The sequence below is a fragment of the Nelumbo nucifera genome, chromosome 1 (genome assembly GCF_055504915.1).
Source record: "Nelumbo nucifera cultivar China Antique chromosome 1, China Antique-T2T, whole genome shotgun sequence".
In the NCBI taxonomy this organism is placed as follows: domain Eukaryota; kingdom Viridiplantae; phylum Streptophyta; class Magnoliopsida; order Proteales; family Nelumbonaceae; genus Nelumbo; species Nelumbo nucifera.
Genome location: NC_142649.1, coordinates 724,790 through 743,460, shown reverse-complemented (window position 1 = coordinate 743,460; position 18,671 = coordinate 724,790). Strand labels below are relative to the sequence as shown.

Here is an 18,671-nt window from a genome sequence, read left to right as displayed (position 1 = left end):
CCACCCCCTCTAATGGTCCTTCCTGGATCGGCCTGGCTGGGCACTCGTTGCAAGGTCCAATCTGAGTTACTTTGTTCATCACCTAAAGACAGAAGCTTTTGACCACCACCATCTGACAGAAACCTCGCCTCTTGAGGATAAAAGGGCCTGTAACCACCTGGGTATAGCTTTTAAAATGGGTCATTTGATTATTTAGGGGTGGCATCGATTTGCCAATACAGGAGGGGCACTGTCTCCCTCCCTTTTCTTTTCCAGAAAGATGTTCTTCCAAATCAATGCAAGTCTTCCTGTGCTCCTGAACCTCCTTCCCTAGAAGGCCAGAATGGCATCTGTCCTAGTCCTTTCCACATCATTGTCTGCTTCCTCACTGCTGAGACTCTCCAACCACCACTGCACTTCAATGGAGGAAGTGATCCACACTTCATTACCAAACTCCAGCTGTGTGAATCTCCAATAGTCTAGGAATCGACTCTGGAGCAGCACCTATCAGCTGTAGAATAATTGCCCAGAGATTGGAAATGTTGAAGGACTACAACTCTCCCCCATACATCTTGCCGATTTTAAGGTAAGTCCTCGGACCAGAGGTGAAACGACAAATGTAGGACTCTCAGTTGTATACCAGCCTTTGGCTTCACCTGAATCTCATTGCAAACAGGGGACCAGCATCCGATCACCGTCAATCCTTCATGTGGAGAGCGCTTCAATATCCTCCACACCCTTTTTCAGGGTTATCAAAGCTTTTTTGGCGTTAAAAGGGGTTAAGTCTAATGGACCAGAGATTTTCAGTATGTCTTTTACTTCTTCCTCCAACTTCTCCAGTCTTGGACCTCCTGCTCGTTTGTTATCACCAGTTTGTTTTTGAGGTTTTCCTTAAAACCTTCCACCCATATTTTTAATCTCTCAGGCTCTGGTTACCAGTTTTACTTCTTCAGTTATCCTCTTTTCTTCCTCCTGTAACAGTTCTAAGTCAGAAGCCTTCGTCTCCAATGTTGGATGATCCTTTCACCTGGAGCTCATTGCACTGTTTTCCTTTGTTACTAGATGAGAGTTTGAGTACTCTAAAGCTTTCTCTACCATTACCCATCCTGAAGCTCCTTTCCCTTCAGGGAAGCAAGTACATTGCTTCAGCCCTTCGCCATAATCCATAATACTCACAAATCCCAATAAACCTTCCTTTTCTGTACTCTTTCTGTTTGGCATAGTATTTCCTTTCAGTTTCCACCAAACAATTTTCCCACTCCTGCTTAGGACCTACTGGCCTTGCTCCTGCCAGGACCCTTTGAAACCATTCCACTGCTTCCCCAGTTAGAATCAATGAAGGTCTTCTTAACTCAACAATCTTCACCACTATCGCTCCTCTAGTTCTCACTTCCTCAAGCACGAAAGTTTTAGCTTTTTAACAACTTTTTCCACCTTCTCACCGCTGCAAAGTTCACCACTGTTCATCTTTCCCCCTGGTCTTCACCTTCTGCAAATTTGCACAGAAATTTAATGGTCTTAATAGAGAGGTTTGTTTTCCTTTCAATTAATATGCATGCTGAATGGTATATAAAACTAGGGACCAAGCTAAAATTTAGCTTTCAATTTTAAAAAACTCTTATCACCTAGGCAGTTGCCTAGGTGATTAGGCACTCCACTGTCACCCAGAACTGCATAGATGACTTCACAACATGTAATAACATTATTCCTAGCGAGGATGTGTCATCTGGTAATATTGTGTTCTTGATATAACCTAGATAGAAACTCAAACACACTATTGCACACAACTAGTTTTTTTTGTTTGAAGTCATAGCATTCCTTGAGGTCTTTTATTCCAAGTCTCTAGATGATCTATTTTGATAGAGCCCAGGATCATTACAGCCAACAAGGTCCTAACACTCCAACTCAAGCCCAGGCTTGAACTTGGGGAGTCACGCATAAATCACCACTCAAATCTGTTTATACTATATGTGATTTTTTTGAAGGGTTACTATATGTGATTCGCATGTGATGAGTTGATGTATTTGTTTGTTAACCTAGACAATGAGAGAGACAAGAGAGAAAACACAGAGAACTTCCAAGACTGTTCAGTTGGTCTCATTTAGTTGACCCAACCCAGAAAACATGTTTATATTAAAATAAGTAAAATTACAAGACTACCCTTACAAAAGAAAATAAAATACAATAAGGTACAGAGATGTCTAGTGTACCCACTACGCTAATATGACACAATAGAGTAGTACAAAGACAAATTTGCCCCTTCTCTCTACACTCCCCCTCAAATTGATGTTGGGGAACAAGCATCATTTTTGTCAAAAAGAAACATATGCCTGGCCCGAAACGGATTTGGTGAATAGATCCGTGAGCTGTAGGCCAGAAGAAACATGGTGAAGAGAAATATGGCCACCAAGGTCTCTAATAAAATGGTAATCGACTTCAATATCTCTAATATTATTGTTGAGATTATGTATTGTGAACATGGGCATTCTTGTCCTTACACTTATTTATATTTGGGCACCCATTTAGGGGCAAGTTTGTAATTTTGAAATATTAAGTTAAATGGATTTTTTCTGGGTATGAACAGTATCACATTCTATTCCCCCAAAGTCTCTTGGTGTCAGAGTAGGTTGAGATTGTTAAAAGGCTGTTAATTCTCTAAGTATAGTACCGTAGGGGTACTATTGTAATTTTCTCCTTTTATTTTTTATATCCTTCCGCCCTAGTATATATACCAAAAGATGGCGCCGCCACAGTACTTTTTGGCTCTCAGATCTCTCTTCTCTCTTCCTCTCTTCTTCTCTCCTGCATAACATGGTATCAGAGCGGGACTATCAGATCTAAAAGGAGAGGTCAAGTGAACAGTTTCCTTCGCACCAGATTTCCAGATCTGCCGCCCTCATCTACTGTTCGGTTGATTGAAGATCAAGGTTTCTCACACACTGAAGGAACTAGTAGATCTTCTTGAGGGGAAGGATCCAGTTGGATGTAAATGGGTTTTCACAGTTAAACAAAGGGTTGATAGCACCGTGGAACGGTATAAAGCTCGTTTAGTGGCAAAAGTGTTTACACAATTGTATGGAGTAGATTACTCAGAAACATTTGCACATGTTGCTAAGATGAACTCCATTAGAGTCCTTTTCTCCCTAGCTGCTAATCTTGACTGGGATCTTCATTAGCTTGACATCAAGAATGCCTTTCTGAATGGTGACCTTGAAGAGGAAGTATACATGGTACAACCCCCTAGTTTTTGGGCTCAAGGTAATGAACAGAAAGTGTGCAGGTTAAAGAAATCATTATATGGGCTGAAACAATCACCAAGAGCCTGGTTTAGCAGGTTCCATGTAGTAGTACAACAAAGAGGATACAAGCAGTGTCAATCTGATCACACATTGTTTGTGAAAAGAGGGGAAGGGAAAATTGCAGCACTGATAGTATATGTTGATGATATAGTTATCACTGGTGATTGGAAGGATGGCATTCAGAAGTTGAAGAATTTTCTTGCTACCCAGTTTGAAGTGAAGGATCTAGGTCCTTTGAGGTACTTCCTTGGAATTGAAGTGGCCTGCTCACAAAAGGGTATCTTCATTTCCCAAAGAAAGTATGTCCTAGATCTACTCCAGGATACAGGAAAATTGGGAGTGAAGCCAGTTGATTCCCCTATTGATCCTAACCACAAACTAGGTGACTGTCAAGGTGAACCCATCAAGGATGTGAAACAGTTCCAGAGACTTGTAGAAAGATTGTTATATCTTTCTATGACTCGACCAAACATAGCTTATGTAGTGGGTGTTCTTAGCTAGTTCATGCATTCTAAGACTACCCATCTTGAAGCAGCAGAAAGAGTTCTCAGATATCTTAAGAAGTTCCCAGGTGCAGGCTTGTTGTTTCAAAAGCATGGACATTTGAAAGTTGAAGTGTATATTGATGCAGATTGGGCAGGATCCCTGACTGACAGAAAGTCAACTAGTGGCTATTGTACCTTTATAGGAGGTAATCTAGTTACCTAGAGAAGCAAAAAGCAGAATGTGGTAGCTAGATCTAGTGCTGAAGCTGAATTCGGGCAATGTCTCATGGAGTGGCTGAAATTATGTGGCTAAAAAATTTGTTGAGTTGGGTTTTCCAGTTGACAGACCTATGACCCTATTCTGTGATAACAAAGCAGCTATAAACATTGCTGCTAATCCAGTGCTGAATGATAGAACTAAACACATCGAAGTTGACAAACACTTTATCAGAGAAAAGGTCGTCACAAGGGAAGTGTGTACTCCTTATGTTAGCTTTGAAGATCAACTTGTAGACATCTTTACGAAAGGGTTACACCACTCATGGCATCATGATTTATGTGACAAGTTGGGCATGATTGACATCTATGTCCCAACTTGAGGGGGAGTGTTAAAAGGCTGTTAATTCTCTAAGTATAGTACCGCAGGGGTACTATTGTAATTTTCTCCTTTTATTTTTTATATCCTGTCGCCCTAGTGTATATACCAAAAGCCGGCGCCGCCAGTAGTACTTTTTGGCTCTCTCTTCTCTCTTCCTCTCTTCTTCTCTCCTGCATAACAGAGATCTTGGAAGACTTATTTTTCTGTTGACCTTCAAAGCCAGGAAGACCTGCTGATGTCAGACTGCCACCAGATGACATTAGTGGTCTGTACAGGTGCGGGTGGCAACCCTTGAATCTGGTTCAGTTCAATGTGCCCTGATTTTAGAAGGATTTTGGTACAGGTCTCAGCTCCATTTGATGCTTCCATGTTTTTCCCAAAATTTTCAATAAAAAATTAAAGAAAAATACAGTTTCGATGTTTGAGTTTTCTCTTTGCATCAGAAGTTGTTTCTTTCTTGAGACTTGCTGTCCTCGTGTCGTTTTACCATTTTGGGAGTATGGGAAGTGGTTCCAGATTTTTTTTTTGAACCCTAGTTATTTTTTGGTAGATTGAAGGAAATTGAAGTTCATGAAGTCCAGGATAATGCTGTATCGGGAGCTTCTTTGAATTGTTGTCATCTGGAAAAATGTCAACTGTGGAGATTGGAGAATGTGAACACATTGAGTTTAAGATTGGGAATGAAGATTTCAAGGGATCATATGGATTCATTGGTGGAAATAGTAGTAGTTGGATCTGACGACAATTTTAAGAGATCTGAGGTTGGTGAAATGCATAGCAGAAAATATAGAACCCATCTGGTCTATGAAGTTGTGAATGATGATTATGATTCAGAAGCTGACTAAAAGTTTCAGGGCAATAAGATGGGAGGCAACTCTAAATAATGAAGAGGATGAAAATATGTGGGTGTGGGTTGGTTGATGCGAATTGGAGAATTTTAGCAGTGTGAGCTGAAATGGAATATGAAAACTTGATAGTTTTAGATTAAGCTGGGAAGTTGAATGGTTCATGGGAATAAGTATAATAAGAGGTGGGAGCTTGGTGTTCTAAAGCGAGATATGGGATAGTCATGATTGATGAAATTCTTTTTTTTTTTAATTTTGAGATGGCTCTTATTAGATGTTTTAGATGTCACAAATTTGTTTTTATCATATGAGATTTCCTGTTTGAATTCAGGATGATTGTATTGCATGTTTCTTGTTGAAGGGTGTTATTTTATCAGTTTTGTTGTAATGTGTTTGGGTTGTTTGCTTTTGTTCTTTATTTTATTTTTTTCTTTTCAGGAGATTTCCTTGTAACCTTAGTTGTGTAGTCTCCTTTTTCTACTTTAATGAATATTTTATTTACTACAAGGTGAAATCAATTACTATCAATTCCTGTATGTATACTGTTGATTAGATGATACCTTAAGCCTATAGAATTGGTCACTTTGTGAGAACATGGTGATTAACCATGAGCTCTGATACCAAATGAAATGGGATCACCTGCTCCAATATCACTTGATGTAGGACTTGTGACTCTAATAACAAGGGGCTATTTTTTGTTTCTTCCCTTCATTGCTAATATTGACCTTTTATGATTGAATACTTGCTACAACAGGCACTGTGGATACTAATTTGGAAGCAAGCTTGGCTGGTATCAATATTGTAATTGGCAGGTGAGAGATTGTGCTCAGTATTTACATCATATGGTTTCAAATTGGAAATGGTTGGAGCTTATTCTTATAAATTTCTCATTACATGGAAGATAGACAAGGGGAGTCTTGCAATTCAGTTTGTCGATCGAAGGGGCAATCATGTGTTCCAAACAAGCTTTTGGTGCTGAATAAATGTGAACTGTATGCTTTATAAACCTGACACTATTTTCTATTTCCAGTTCCAGTTTGTTTTCTTAATATAACAAAAAAGTTCAGGTACCACTTATACTTTTGACTTGCTATTTTGGTCTTGTTGGTAATAGTCATGAGGTTGTTGTTAAGTCAAAGATATTGAGTAACCAAAAACTTAACAAATTGTACTAATCATTGGTGTGTTCTTTGCAAAGCGGACGGGGAGACTGGTTTTCACTTACTGGTGTCTTGCCAATTTGCAAAGTCAATCTGGGAGTGGGCTTTTTCTCTCTTTGGGTGTAGGTGGAATCCTCCATCAAACTTGCAAAGCTTATTTTCCCCTTCCTTTTTCAGGTGGCACATGAAAAGGGGAAGGACTATGTGGAGAGGTCTAAGGGCTGCACTATGCTGGACATTATGGGAAGAAATAAATACTAGGATCTTCTTAGAAAATGAGAGAGGGGCTGAAGAATTGAGGGCTGTGATCCACATAAGGGCAGTACAGTGGCTGAAATCACTAGAACTATTTTCAAATTACACAGTGGAAGACATGTTGAGAAAGTGGGGCGAGATTGCAAACTGCACTCAGGTCAAACCAATAATAAGGGTGTCCTGGACTCCCCCACCTGCTGGCTTCTTAAAGTTAAATTTTGATGGGAGTTGTAGGGGGAATCCGGGACAATCAGGGATTGGAGGTGTTTTTAGGGATGAGAACGGGGAGTCGGAGGTGGTGATAGGGTGGCTGATTAAAGATGACTGCGGTTTATGGAACTACAGAAATGAGAAGAGGAAATTCAGGTGGCTGGTGCGGGAGATGGAAATCAGGATGAGTTGGGTTAAGAGATCAGCTAAATCTTTAGCTGATGGATTAGCTAAACAAGGGATAGAAAGGGAAGCAATGTTTTGGGCTTAGCTGTAACTTAATTGTTTCTTTTTCTCTTTTTCTCTCTTTGGAGGGTTTAAGTTGTATTCGGAAGATAAGAGTTCTTGTCTTCCTTGCTGTAAATATTTTGATATTTCAAAGATTTGAATGAATCTGTTATTGGTAAAAAAAAATAGTAGATCGCTGCACTCTTCTCCCCCTGTCTCAAATTTTTCACATCACTTTTCAGCTTATAGACTCTTGCCACATTCAACTTCTATGAATATGTTTCTGTAACACTGTCCCAAATTTCCTTGGCCGAAGACATCCAAAGATAGTGCTGACTTATATGGGGCTGCATAGAGTTAACCAACCATCCAATGACAATGTAGTTCTCCTGCGTCCATTTCTTATATGCAGGGTCTGTCTCTGCAGGTTTCACCTTACTGCCTGTGAGATATCCCAGTTTACCTCTACTACAGACATGAATCCGAATAGACTATGCCCAAGCTAGATAATCGGTGTCATCTAGCTTGATTGTGGTCACTCCAGTAAAAAAGGAATCTATCGGGCCAACCCCAGATACCAGCATCTGCTTCGATTCACTTCCGGAATTCTCCATTGATCAAACGAGAAAAAAAAAAAACAGTTTTTCAGTCTATATAAACTTAACTGAGGTCAATACAGTACCTGGAGACTTGAAAATTAGGGTTTCACTGCTCTCGGCTGTCAGGGAGGAAGGGAGAAGAGGTAGCCGCTCAGAGCTTCCAAACCACCCACAAGTCTCAGAGGGTTAGATAAATTACTTCTCTCCCCTCACTAATCCTTTTATCAATCTTCACTAATGTGGTTAATTACAAATCAGCCCTTAAGTGGGGCGTCCAGCTAAGCATAAACTTAAAATAACTTAAAAGAAGTTAACAAGCCCATTAGACAGGCCCATTAGCAACCAAAATAAATAACCTACTATTGAAACATAAAATAGACACTAGGGCCCATTCGGCCCAATCTCTCTACAGTATCAATTGTCTTTATCTAGTGTGCTGCTCTAATTTGTATAGCTTCACATAATCCCTCTTTTGTTCTACTTTTCTTATTAAAAATCCTTCCATTTCTTTCCTCCCAAACAGTCCACACTACTACAGCCTGAATTGCTTTCCACATTAAAAATCCTTCAAAAGAAGCAAATTTTCACCTTGATAGAATTGAAAATCTGAATAGTGTGAAGACAAAGAAAGAGAAATAGAAAAAAGGAAGAAGACACTAATGCTCTATTTTCTGCACTAGATCTCATCGTAGTTTGCCTGCAAGCTTCATTTTGATCCAGGGAATAAACTTCATCTATGGAAGGAATCTCATCTATCCTAATAATTTGCATTTCCATAATTTCAAGATCAGAATTAAGCTTTGCAAGAAACTTGAACACATCTATTTATTATATTTTTATGTATACATTCACATCTCTTTAATCGAAAAATAAATTGGAAGTTTCAATTCCCTCTGTCTAAAAGTATCAATCTCCCATCTTAGTTGATAAATTTTGGCAACATTAGTACATACAATTCACCCTATCCTAGCACTCTCTAGAAACAACAAAGTCTGGCTGATTTTTGGTTGCATTAAATTCAACAACCACTGCATAATATTTAAATTTTCTCGGTCCAACTTACCAGTTGTTGGTCTCTAAATGTTAAACCTTAAAATCTTCCCCATGGCATAACCTAGTTGACTTTCTCCTCCAATGGATATCTTTATGAATTAGGATCAATCCAAAAAGGATTAATTACTGATATCTCCCTCTGGGTTTTGGTCAAATACTACAACCTCCTTCCCTTAGATTATCTCCCTTTAGGTTTCAGTTAAACACTATGATCTCTTCCCTTCAGATTTACCTTTTAACATAGCCCTTATATTTTCTCACATGACATTTAAAGCTTCTCAAAAGTCCATTTTACCATTTTGGGCTCCTTCATGTATATTATATGGACAAATATACCCTCATTTTTACTTCATGAAGGGACATTTTTTTTGCCATAATGTTAAGGTGGGAGTGAAAAGTTGAAAAGAGGTTCAAGAAAAATATGTAAAAATTTGAAATAGTAGAACTGCATTTATGGTTTGTAAATGACAGTAATTTTATTAATTTCAAAATATATATTTTGGAGGCAAGGCTAACATTTTATTTGTTAAAGATATTTTAGTAAAATATTTATTTGTCTTTTGTTTCTTTTGTTAACAAACCATTTGTAGCTTCATGGTCAAAGGGAGTTTAAGTTTTAGGTATACCTGTCAGGTGGAATAGCCATCGTCAAACTATGGTCGCTTAAATCATGGCTAAACTATCAGACAATTTGGATATAGATATGCTTTGGAAACACATGGATACAGATGAAAATACAGAAACACTTTGATATGCTCAGTGTTTAGAAAACCATACTAGATCGGCCAATTGGACCAGTTAAACTATGACCCAAGACCTTGGCCAGTTCAGTCATACCCCAATAACTTCTTTCATTAAAAAAACCGGTGAAAACTAGTTGACTAGTTGGTTTAACCAGAAAAAACAGTGAACCGGTCCTGGTTTCATGAAACTGCTCGGGTCCTTAACTAATACAAATTTTAAAATGTGCTTAGCAAGACTCAAACCCTTAACCTCTTATTTTCATATATTACTTAATTACCATTAGTCCACCTCTTAACTTGTGTTAATTAATGACTCTTTATTGCACATATTACTCTGTTGCACATATTTTAAAGAAAATGTAAATTAAGAGAGCCCTAATCATTTGCTTTAAAAATTAAGGAACTTGCCATCAATACACCATATTTAAGTATATTAAAAGTTGTAAAATATATTATATATAATATATATGACCTCTAGTATATATATGTATATGCCACATCATCATGGTTCGACCTATGGTTCGATTCCTTTTGAACTTCTGACCCGTGAACCTCTCCCCTCTTCGGTTCTATGCCCAGTCTGGTTCTCTAAACTGGGAAATACATACAAATTCCATAAATACATTAATAACACAAAATTTAAGGTCAAAGTAGCCAAATAATGTATAAATACATATGAAATGTATATTTTAATGGTATATATGAAGAAATATATTACAATTAATATAGTGGGATACATAGTAATTGTACAATTTTATTGATAATGCATCAATCAAGAGTCCAAGAAACATATTATATAGATTTTTACAAATTAATACATGCACAAAGCCATTATTTTGTTATTTACTATTTAAGTTCAAGGCACAAAGCATATGCAACTATTATTTTAAATAATATATCAATTCTTCTTTTTTTATTTTTCTATTTTTACTTTTTCATATTAACAAAAAATTCAACTAAATATTAAATTCTCAAATGTTTGGTAAACAATATTATTATTTGTGTAAACAATAAATTTGTTATTTTTAATAATTAAATATGTTATTTTTATAAATAATAAATATGTTATCAAATCTGTTAAAATTTCTAGGATACATATTATATGCAAATTTCATAATTTTTAAAATAGTTATTCCTTTATGAATATTTTTATCTCTATAATTTTTCTGAAATAAAAATCATTTTTTATATAAATGTAGATTGGATTTGATAGATTCGGTTTAATATTATATTCCCAAATTTTTTGTAAACAGTATTTTTATTCTTGTAAATAATAAATATGTTGTTATTTAATGTAAATTAAAATAATAATTTATAATTTATAAAAATATATAAAAACTTTAAGATACTTATCATGTGCGAATTTATAAATTTTAAGTACTAAAATAATTATTCTATTTTTAATACTTTTGTATAAATTTTTTGAGATTAAAATCATATTTTGATGTAAATTTGGATGTAATAGCTCATTAATTCTAAGTTTATAAAATACCAACTTTGAATATTATTCTGTTTAATTTTTAGTTGGAGTTGCCGAACATAAACATATGTTTTTTGTTTGAATTGCATGTGGACACAAAAGTATTAAGTTATTATATTTCATTTATTATCACAAGAAGCAAAGAGGCTTGGTGGTTTGATCTTTGATGTTGCATTTAAGATTTGGGTGTAGATGCGACTTGGTTCCAAATCACGCCAGAAGCGTTTTTTTAATAGAGAGATGCCAGACATGGTATAGTATCAATGCATATTGGTCAGTATCAATGTGTATCAGCCTGATACAATGTGATATGTGCCGATACAGGCCCATATTATCTCAATACGCACAACTCAAGGGATACGCCCTTGTTCATAGTGTATCACATATCCATATGCACTGATACTGATATGATATGCCCTTCATCGGGCGTATGGTATCAATATTTCAATCCTTGCTTCCACCCAAGTCCTTTTCAGTCTATTCCTAGCTCTTCTAGCCCCTTCACCTTGTAGCACATCACTTTTTCTAAGGATATCTCATGTGAAAAAAGATTAAAAGCATCTAAACCTTTTTAGACAGTGCACTACATTTACTAGGATGATGTCAATGACACCTTCGGTTGTTTTTGTTTTTTCTTTGAAAATTTTCACATTTCTTTCTTTTCATATTGACCAGAAATGCGCATCTCCACATTATCCTTCCTCTGCTCTTTGGTAAAGTGAAAAGATTATTACTTTATTAGGCTTTCTGCATCACTTGGGGGAGTCCATTTGATTTACCCTTTTCTAATTTCCTGCTTGTCTGTGTCTTGCATTTGTGAGGTGATTATGTCATTAATTCTTTCTTTGCTCACCATGATCACCCCAATAGGACTTTCTCTTTTTCATCCTATATCAATGCGTCTCTTTCCTCATTCATGGAGGTTTCATCAGATTCGGATATGAACCCTGGAGGGTTTAAGAAGGGAAAGTTGTTGAATCAATTAAAGGATATACCACTAATTTCTGCCATGTGGGGATAACCCTATGAACAAGGTTCAAAAAATCGACACGTATCGTATCGGGAGCACCCCGATACGCCCCTATAGAGGGTCTATCGGGGTTTTGACCGGTTCAGGGGGTGGAGGAACCTTAAACCGACCCTCTTAACCGGATTTGAAAAAAAAAAGTTAAAAAAAGTAAAAAAAGTACCGTTACTACCCGATACACCCCTACCGGCGTATTGGGCGTATCGATATTTAGAACCTTGCCTATGAGCAATCTGAACCATGGGATTTTAAGAAAGGGTTTGAACCTGGAGGGTTTGCTAGACAACCCCACTAATTTCTGCCATGTGGGCTAACTCCATCAGTGATCCGACCCATCTATTTAACATGGCATCCTCTGGATAGGTTACAAGTTCCATTTCCCAGCTAATATCTGCTCTATACCTCATATGAGTTGGATCCTTGAATTGTACTAGCTGTCCAAAGTTACACTATTTTATTTAAAATAAAACCTCCAAAGAAGAGCTCATTTTCGCCACCTGGCAGAGGGTTTTAAGCTGAAATTTCCAATTAAATAGGGGATGGTCAGAGCAACATGTGGGGCCTAAAATGTTTGCTACCATATTGCAATGTGGAAAGATTGTGTATTGGTTAGAGTCCTTTACTGGACAACGTTGCTACCATATACTAATCACTTGCCCTTTTGTTCTAGGTCTTCGGGAAAAGTTTTTTGATCTTTTTGGGTGCAGGTGGACAGAACCGTTGCAGATTTGCAATCTTTTGATCCTACAACTTTCGGGTGGCCAAAGATAAGAGGAAGAGTTTTGTGGAGGTGTGTTAGAGCTGCTTTGGTGTGGACTTTGTGGGAGGAACGAAATGCTAGAATCTTTAATGACAAGGAGAGGGATCAAACATATGTTAGAAAGTATCTTATGTAGGGCCATAAGTTGGGTAAAATCCTTGGATCTGTTTTCCACCTACACTTTCGATGACATAAGGAAAAATTGGGAACAACTAGCTAAAAGTTCTGCAATCAGAAGCAAGCCGGTGGTGGATTGGAAGCCTCCTGATGCAGGCGTCTTTAAACTAAATTTTGATGGCAGTAGTTTGGGCAACCCGGGGACATCTGGAATAGGGGGAGTCTTCAGAAATGATGAGGGTCAGATTGTAGCTCTATTTTCTGGTCCTATAGGGTGGGGAGACTCTGTAAATGCAGAACTCCAAGCTGTGTTACAAGGAGAAAAATATGCAAGAGAGTTGGCAGTGGAGCATTTTGATTGAAGGTGATTCCAAATTGGTTATTGGATGGCTAAAAGAACCAGAGACGGCAGCCTGGCCGTACAGGGGGGCTTTGAGAAGATTTAAGTGGCTGACTTCAAATATTTCAGTCACAGTTCAATGGGAAAGAAGATCGGCAAATGGGCTGGCAGAGCTTCTAGCTAAACAAGGAGTACATAGGAATCAGCTCTTTTGGGCTCAATTGTAAGCTTTATGATGTAGTTTGGAGGCTGCACCTCGCGCCTCTTTGTGAGGAATTGTATGATGAATACTTAGTTCTTTATTTAATAAATTTTTCATTATCATTATCAAAAAAACATTACTGGTAGACCTGTCTCCAATTCAGAGTTGTCAAGGCAACGCCTAGGCGACAAGGCGCCCTTTGAGGCTTGCCTCGCCTAATCGCCAAGCAGTTTTATACTATGTCTTATAAAATACTTTTTTATTCTTTATTTTTTGTCATTATAATTATAAAATAGGCACTATTAAACTAAAATATTCATTTTGTGTGTTTATATACTAATTTCTTTTTATTATTTTCTTATTTGTTAGGGTTTAATCAATACAAGCATTGCTAAATGCTGTATGGAACCCTCAAAGACTTTAAAACCTGAACCAATAAGTAAGGAAGAACTTAAAATTTTGTCTAATCAACACATTTTCTACTACTACTTTTTTTCTTCTTTTTCTAAAACAAAAATAAGGGTTCAGCCCTTATATATTTTGAATGTTCTTTTCCTTCTTTTTCTTCTTCTCATTAATATGTTGATTTTCTATACTTTAACATGAACTCTATACTTATGAAAATTATGAATAATTATTAAGGAAATATGGTTATGGTACCTAGGGAACTACCCTAGGATCTATGTTTTCTACATAAAAAAATCCATCGCCTAGGTGACGCCTAGGCGCCCCCCTATTGCCTAGCCTCACCTTGGTGCCTTGAAAACTATGCTTCAATTATTATTAAATTTAGCAAGACTTGGATGCATGATGTTTTGACATCCACCAATGAAAATTGTGGAAACCTTGTTTTCTTAGATGGCATTTATTATTATCTATATGCGAAGAAAGATCCTGAACTCATTTCCCCTCCTTGAACATACATGCATTTCCACGTTTTCTTGGGCCTTGTAGTTTGATTGATTGCACAGTAGGATCGATGTTTCCTAGGAGTACCTGAATATTGGTTGTGTGTATCTTATGATTTCATCACTTAATCATTATGCAGATAATATAGTGTTTAAGATAAAACTGTTGGAAGTACACACTCATATACTGACAGAGATGCAAGCAAACCGTAAAATACATAAACACATATATAATCTTCTCTAAATAGTTTGCAGAAATATATGAGCTGCAACGGAGCATGTTTAGCCAGCATTGGATCAGATCAACCTGCAGAAGTTGTTGGTGATGCTCCTAGACATCTGGTATGTATCCTGTTTCGCTTTCAAACTTGTTAGTTACCAACAGCTTTGAAATTATGCCTTCTATTCCAAATTGGAACTCTATACGAAAACTTAGTAATAATGGGTGGTATTGTGTGATATTGTCAAGAGATCTGATCTTGTTTCATTCATGTTACTGTTGGAAAGTAGAAGATTGATTCTCTGATTGATTCTCCATAATTTTAGGTCCATCAGTTTAGGAAACTTAATTTCCTAGAATCATGGGATATCCTAGAATCATGGGATATTAATTGGAGAATCCCACTGATATAGAAATTAGTTTTTTAGGAAAAGTTAGTTTCCTATTTTATCACCCTGTAAATTAGCTCTGTAATTCTATATAAAGTTGTGTATATGCTCCTTCCAAGACAATACAATCAATTCATTTTTCTCTCAAATTTTCACATGGTATCAGAGCCAGGTTACGACCTAATCCACACATAGTATCTCTTTGGTCATCTCTGCTGCGTTCAAGAACTCTCAAACAGTATTTGGGAGGTTCTTGAGTGTCCTTGATTCTTCTTCGAGATCGGCTACAGATCTGAACTCTACATTTTTGCTTCTTCTGGACTGTTGCGCCATTGGATTCATCCTTTTTTCTTGGATCTCTTTGTAGAGACATCAGATCAGTCTGAAATCTTAGATCTGGTGTTGCCCAGAGCAGATTTACTGAATCCCTTTGGTTTCATTTGGATCAGTTTTGATTTTGAGTGGTTTCGATCCACTCTTCAGTTTGGTGGAGCATTACAGTTACCTTTTTTTTTTTTACATTGGCTGAAAGATTCTTTAGGCCTTCACCGCCAATCCTTACTAAGTTTTTCAGACCTTCATTGTCTGTTTTTCTCTCTTTCTTGAAGCCCACCCAATATGTCAGAAGCCACCGTATCAAATACCACTGCACAATCGGAAGAAGTTTCCTCACATCAAGCATCTGGCGACCTGCAAAACATTTAGGCAGCATATAGGTTGAACGGGAAAAATTATTTGAAGTGGTCTCAGTTTGTTTGAACATATTTAAAGGGAAAAGGAAAGCTTAGCCATCTCTTAGGGACGGGACCGAAGGAAGGAGATCCAAGATTTGATGCATGGGATGAAGCTGACTCCATGATCATGTCATGGTTATGGAATTCAATGAACCCTGAAATCAGCAACACATGTATGTTTTTATCCACGGCTAAAGAGATCTGGGATGCCATCCGACAAACATATTCAAAAGCACGTAATGCAGCACAAGTGTACGAAATCAAAGTCAAGACTGGAGCAACTAAACAAGGCAGCCAGACAGTTACCGAGTATGCAAATTTACTGCAGAACCTGTGTTAAGAACTCGATCATTATCGGTGCATTGAGACTAAATGTGCAGCGGATGCAGCAATCCTAAAGAGTTTTATTGAAAAAGATCGCATTTATGACTTTCTTGCAGGACTCAACGCAGAATTTGATCAAGTTAGGGTCCAGATTCTCGGCAAAGAAGAGGTACCATCTCTAAATGAGACTATTTCTCTTATTCGTGTTGAAGAAAGCCGTAGGGGGGTTATGCTTGAACCCCAAGTACTAGAAGGTTCAGCCATGACTACAAGGATGGAACAACCGAAAATACTGGAAGGAATGAAGACAGATTTGTCCTCTGCACGAGACAACAAGGAGTCTCTTTGGTGTACCTATTGCAAGAAACCAAGGCACACCAAAGAGAAGTGTTGGAAGCTGAATGGTAAACCATCAAATAGGGAATGGGGCTACCGAGGAGGACAACAGAAGAGTCGAAGTCAAGCTAACTTCACCACAAATCATCCGAGCCAAGAAAAGCCTCCAGACAAGACCGAGTTCAATAAGGAGGAGATCGAAAAGTTAAGGGGGCTTCTAGGATCGTTGGAGAAACCTAGTGGTGTAGGCTCTCTTGCAATCTCAGGTAAGTTTTCTATTCCTCACGGACTAAATGTCTCAGATGAACCTATTAGGGATTTATGGGTTATTGACTCAGGAGCCACAGATCACATGACTCACTCCTCACTACATTTTAGCACTTACACCCCCTACCCAAGCAATCGAAAAATAGCCATTGTAGACGGTTCCCTTACTATCGTAGCTGACCTTGGGGATATCCATATTAATCCATCACTTACACTAAAAAGTGTCCTTCATGTTCCAAAATTGTCCACTAACCTGATATCCATCCAAAAACTCACCCATGACATGAACTGTAATGTGCTTTTCTATCCTTCTTACTGTATATTTCAGGACCAGGATTTGGGGAAGAGGATTGGACTTGCTAAGGAGAAGAATGGACTCTACTATCTTGAAGAATCATGCAAATCAAATATTGTCTAGGATAAGTTATCTCTATCATTCCTTTCATCATCCAACAAAGACACCATTTGGCTTCATCACTTTAGACTAGGACATCCATCTTTTGGAATTCTGAAAACTATGTTTCCCTCCTTGTTTAAAGGATTGAGTGTTGAATATTTTCATTGTGATGTGTGTGAATTTGCAAAACACAAGCATGTGCCCTTTCCAATCAGTAACAAGAGAAGTTCAGTCCCATTCTTTTTGATCCATAGTGATATATGGGGACCCTCCACAATTCCAAATGTGTCTGGCTCACGATGGTTCGTCTCTTTTATTGATGATTGCACTAGGGTCTCTTGGATCTTTCTTCTTAAATCTAAATCAGATGTAAGTAGTGTACTCCCAAATTTCCATAACATGATCCAAAATCAGTTTGGGGTCAGAATCAAAAGATTTAGATCAGATAATGCACGGGATTATTTCAACCAAACTTTATCCCCATATTTTCAAAAAGAAGGGATTATCCATGAATCCTCCTGCATTAATACTCCACAACAAAAAGGAGTAGCAGAAAGGAAGAATGGTCATCTACTAGCTGCAACTTACTTTTCCACCAGCATGTTCCAAAAACCTATTGGGGGGAAGCTGTGCTTACAGCTGCATACATTATAAATCGATTACCTTCAAGGGTGTTGGGATTTAAAACACCAATGGAAACACTTTCTCAATTTTATCCCGATCTACGTACAACAAATAATCTCACCCCAAGAATCTTTGGATGCACTGCTTTTGTCCATATTCATACCCATAATAGAGGGAAGTTAGATCCAAGAGCCATCAAGTGTATTTTTGTGGGTTATTTGTCCACCCAAAAGGGTTATAAGTGTTACCATCCACCTACTAAAAAATTCTTTGTCTCTATTGATGTCACTTTTGAAGAAAAAACACCATATTTCACTCAACCTTATCTTCAGGGGGAGTCTTTGTCATTCATTGAAGATAAAGACAGAGAATTGTTCCCGCTTGGTCTACCTACAGTTTCTCAACACCCAAACTCAGCATCTATACCAGTTCAATCCGTATCTGCACCTATCGAACCACCTCAAACCAAACCAACTTCTTCACCCATTCATACCAGACCCATGACAGAGAATGATGAACTTGGTGACTCTATGAGATTGCAGGTATATTCAAGAAGAATAAACCAGGATCCTAATCTTGTGCAGGTTCAAGATTCAACTCCTAATCCTGAGAATGAGGTAAATACAGTTCTAGAAATTTCTTCTGAATTAGCATCTGACCAAGATCTTCCTATTGCCCTTAGGAAAGGCACAAGAGAATGCACTAAACATCCCTTATATCCCTTAGCAATTTTTGTGTCATTTAAAAAATTCTCACCATCACATAGGAGTTTCCTAGTTAGTCTAAACACCATTCATATTCCTAATACTTTATCTGAGGCATTATCTGATGAGAAATGGAAAGATGCTATGAGAGAAGAGATGCAGGCTCTAGATAAGAATCAAACATGGGAAATTGTTGACCTACCACCAGGAAAGAAACCCGTGGGCTGCAAGTGGGTTTTCACAATAAAGTACAAGTCAGACGGCTCTCTAGAAAGATACAAGGCAAGACTTGTGGCAAAATGATATACACAAACCTATGGTGTTGACTATCAGGAGACATTCGCTCCAGTGGCTAAGATGAATACGGTAAGAATTTTGTTGTCACTAG

The 18,671-nt window shown here is 37.6% G+C and overlaps 2 protein-coding genes across 4 annotated transcripts in view; both read left to right on the top strand.

Annotated features, from left to right (window-relative positions):
• The window catches only part of LOC104586086 (glycosyltransferase family protein), a 95,679-nt gene that overhangs the window by 66,816 nt on the left and 10,192 nt on the right, over nt 1-18,671 (top strand). For all 3 annotated transcript variants that reach the window (XM_010243203.3, XM_010243202.3, XM_010243200.3), the window contains exons 8-10: nt 5,961-6,018; nt 6,112-6,198; nt 14,537-14,630. In XM_010243203.3, the coding sequence (XP_010241505.1) occupies nt 5,961-6,018; nt 6,112-6,198; nt 14,537-14,630 (239 nt within the window). The remainder of the gene's footprint in view (nt 1-5,960; nt 6,019-6,111; nt 6,199-14,536; nt 14,631-18,671) is intronic.
• Nucleotides 14,713-17,549, top strand: LOC148802839 (uncharacterized). The gene is made up of 2 exons (XM_088896252.1): nt 14,713-15,940; nt 16,072-17,549. Exons 1-2 carry the CDS (start codon nt 15,838-15,840, stop codon nt 16,974-16,976), a joined length of 1,008 nt encoding a protein of 335 aa, XP_088752378.1. The 5' UTR covers nt 14,713-15,837; the 3' UTR covers nt 16,977-17,549.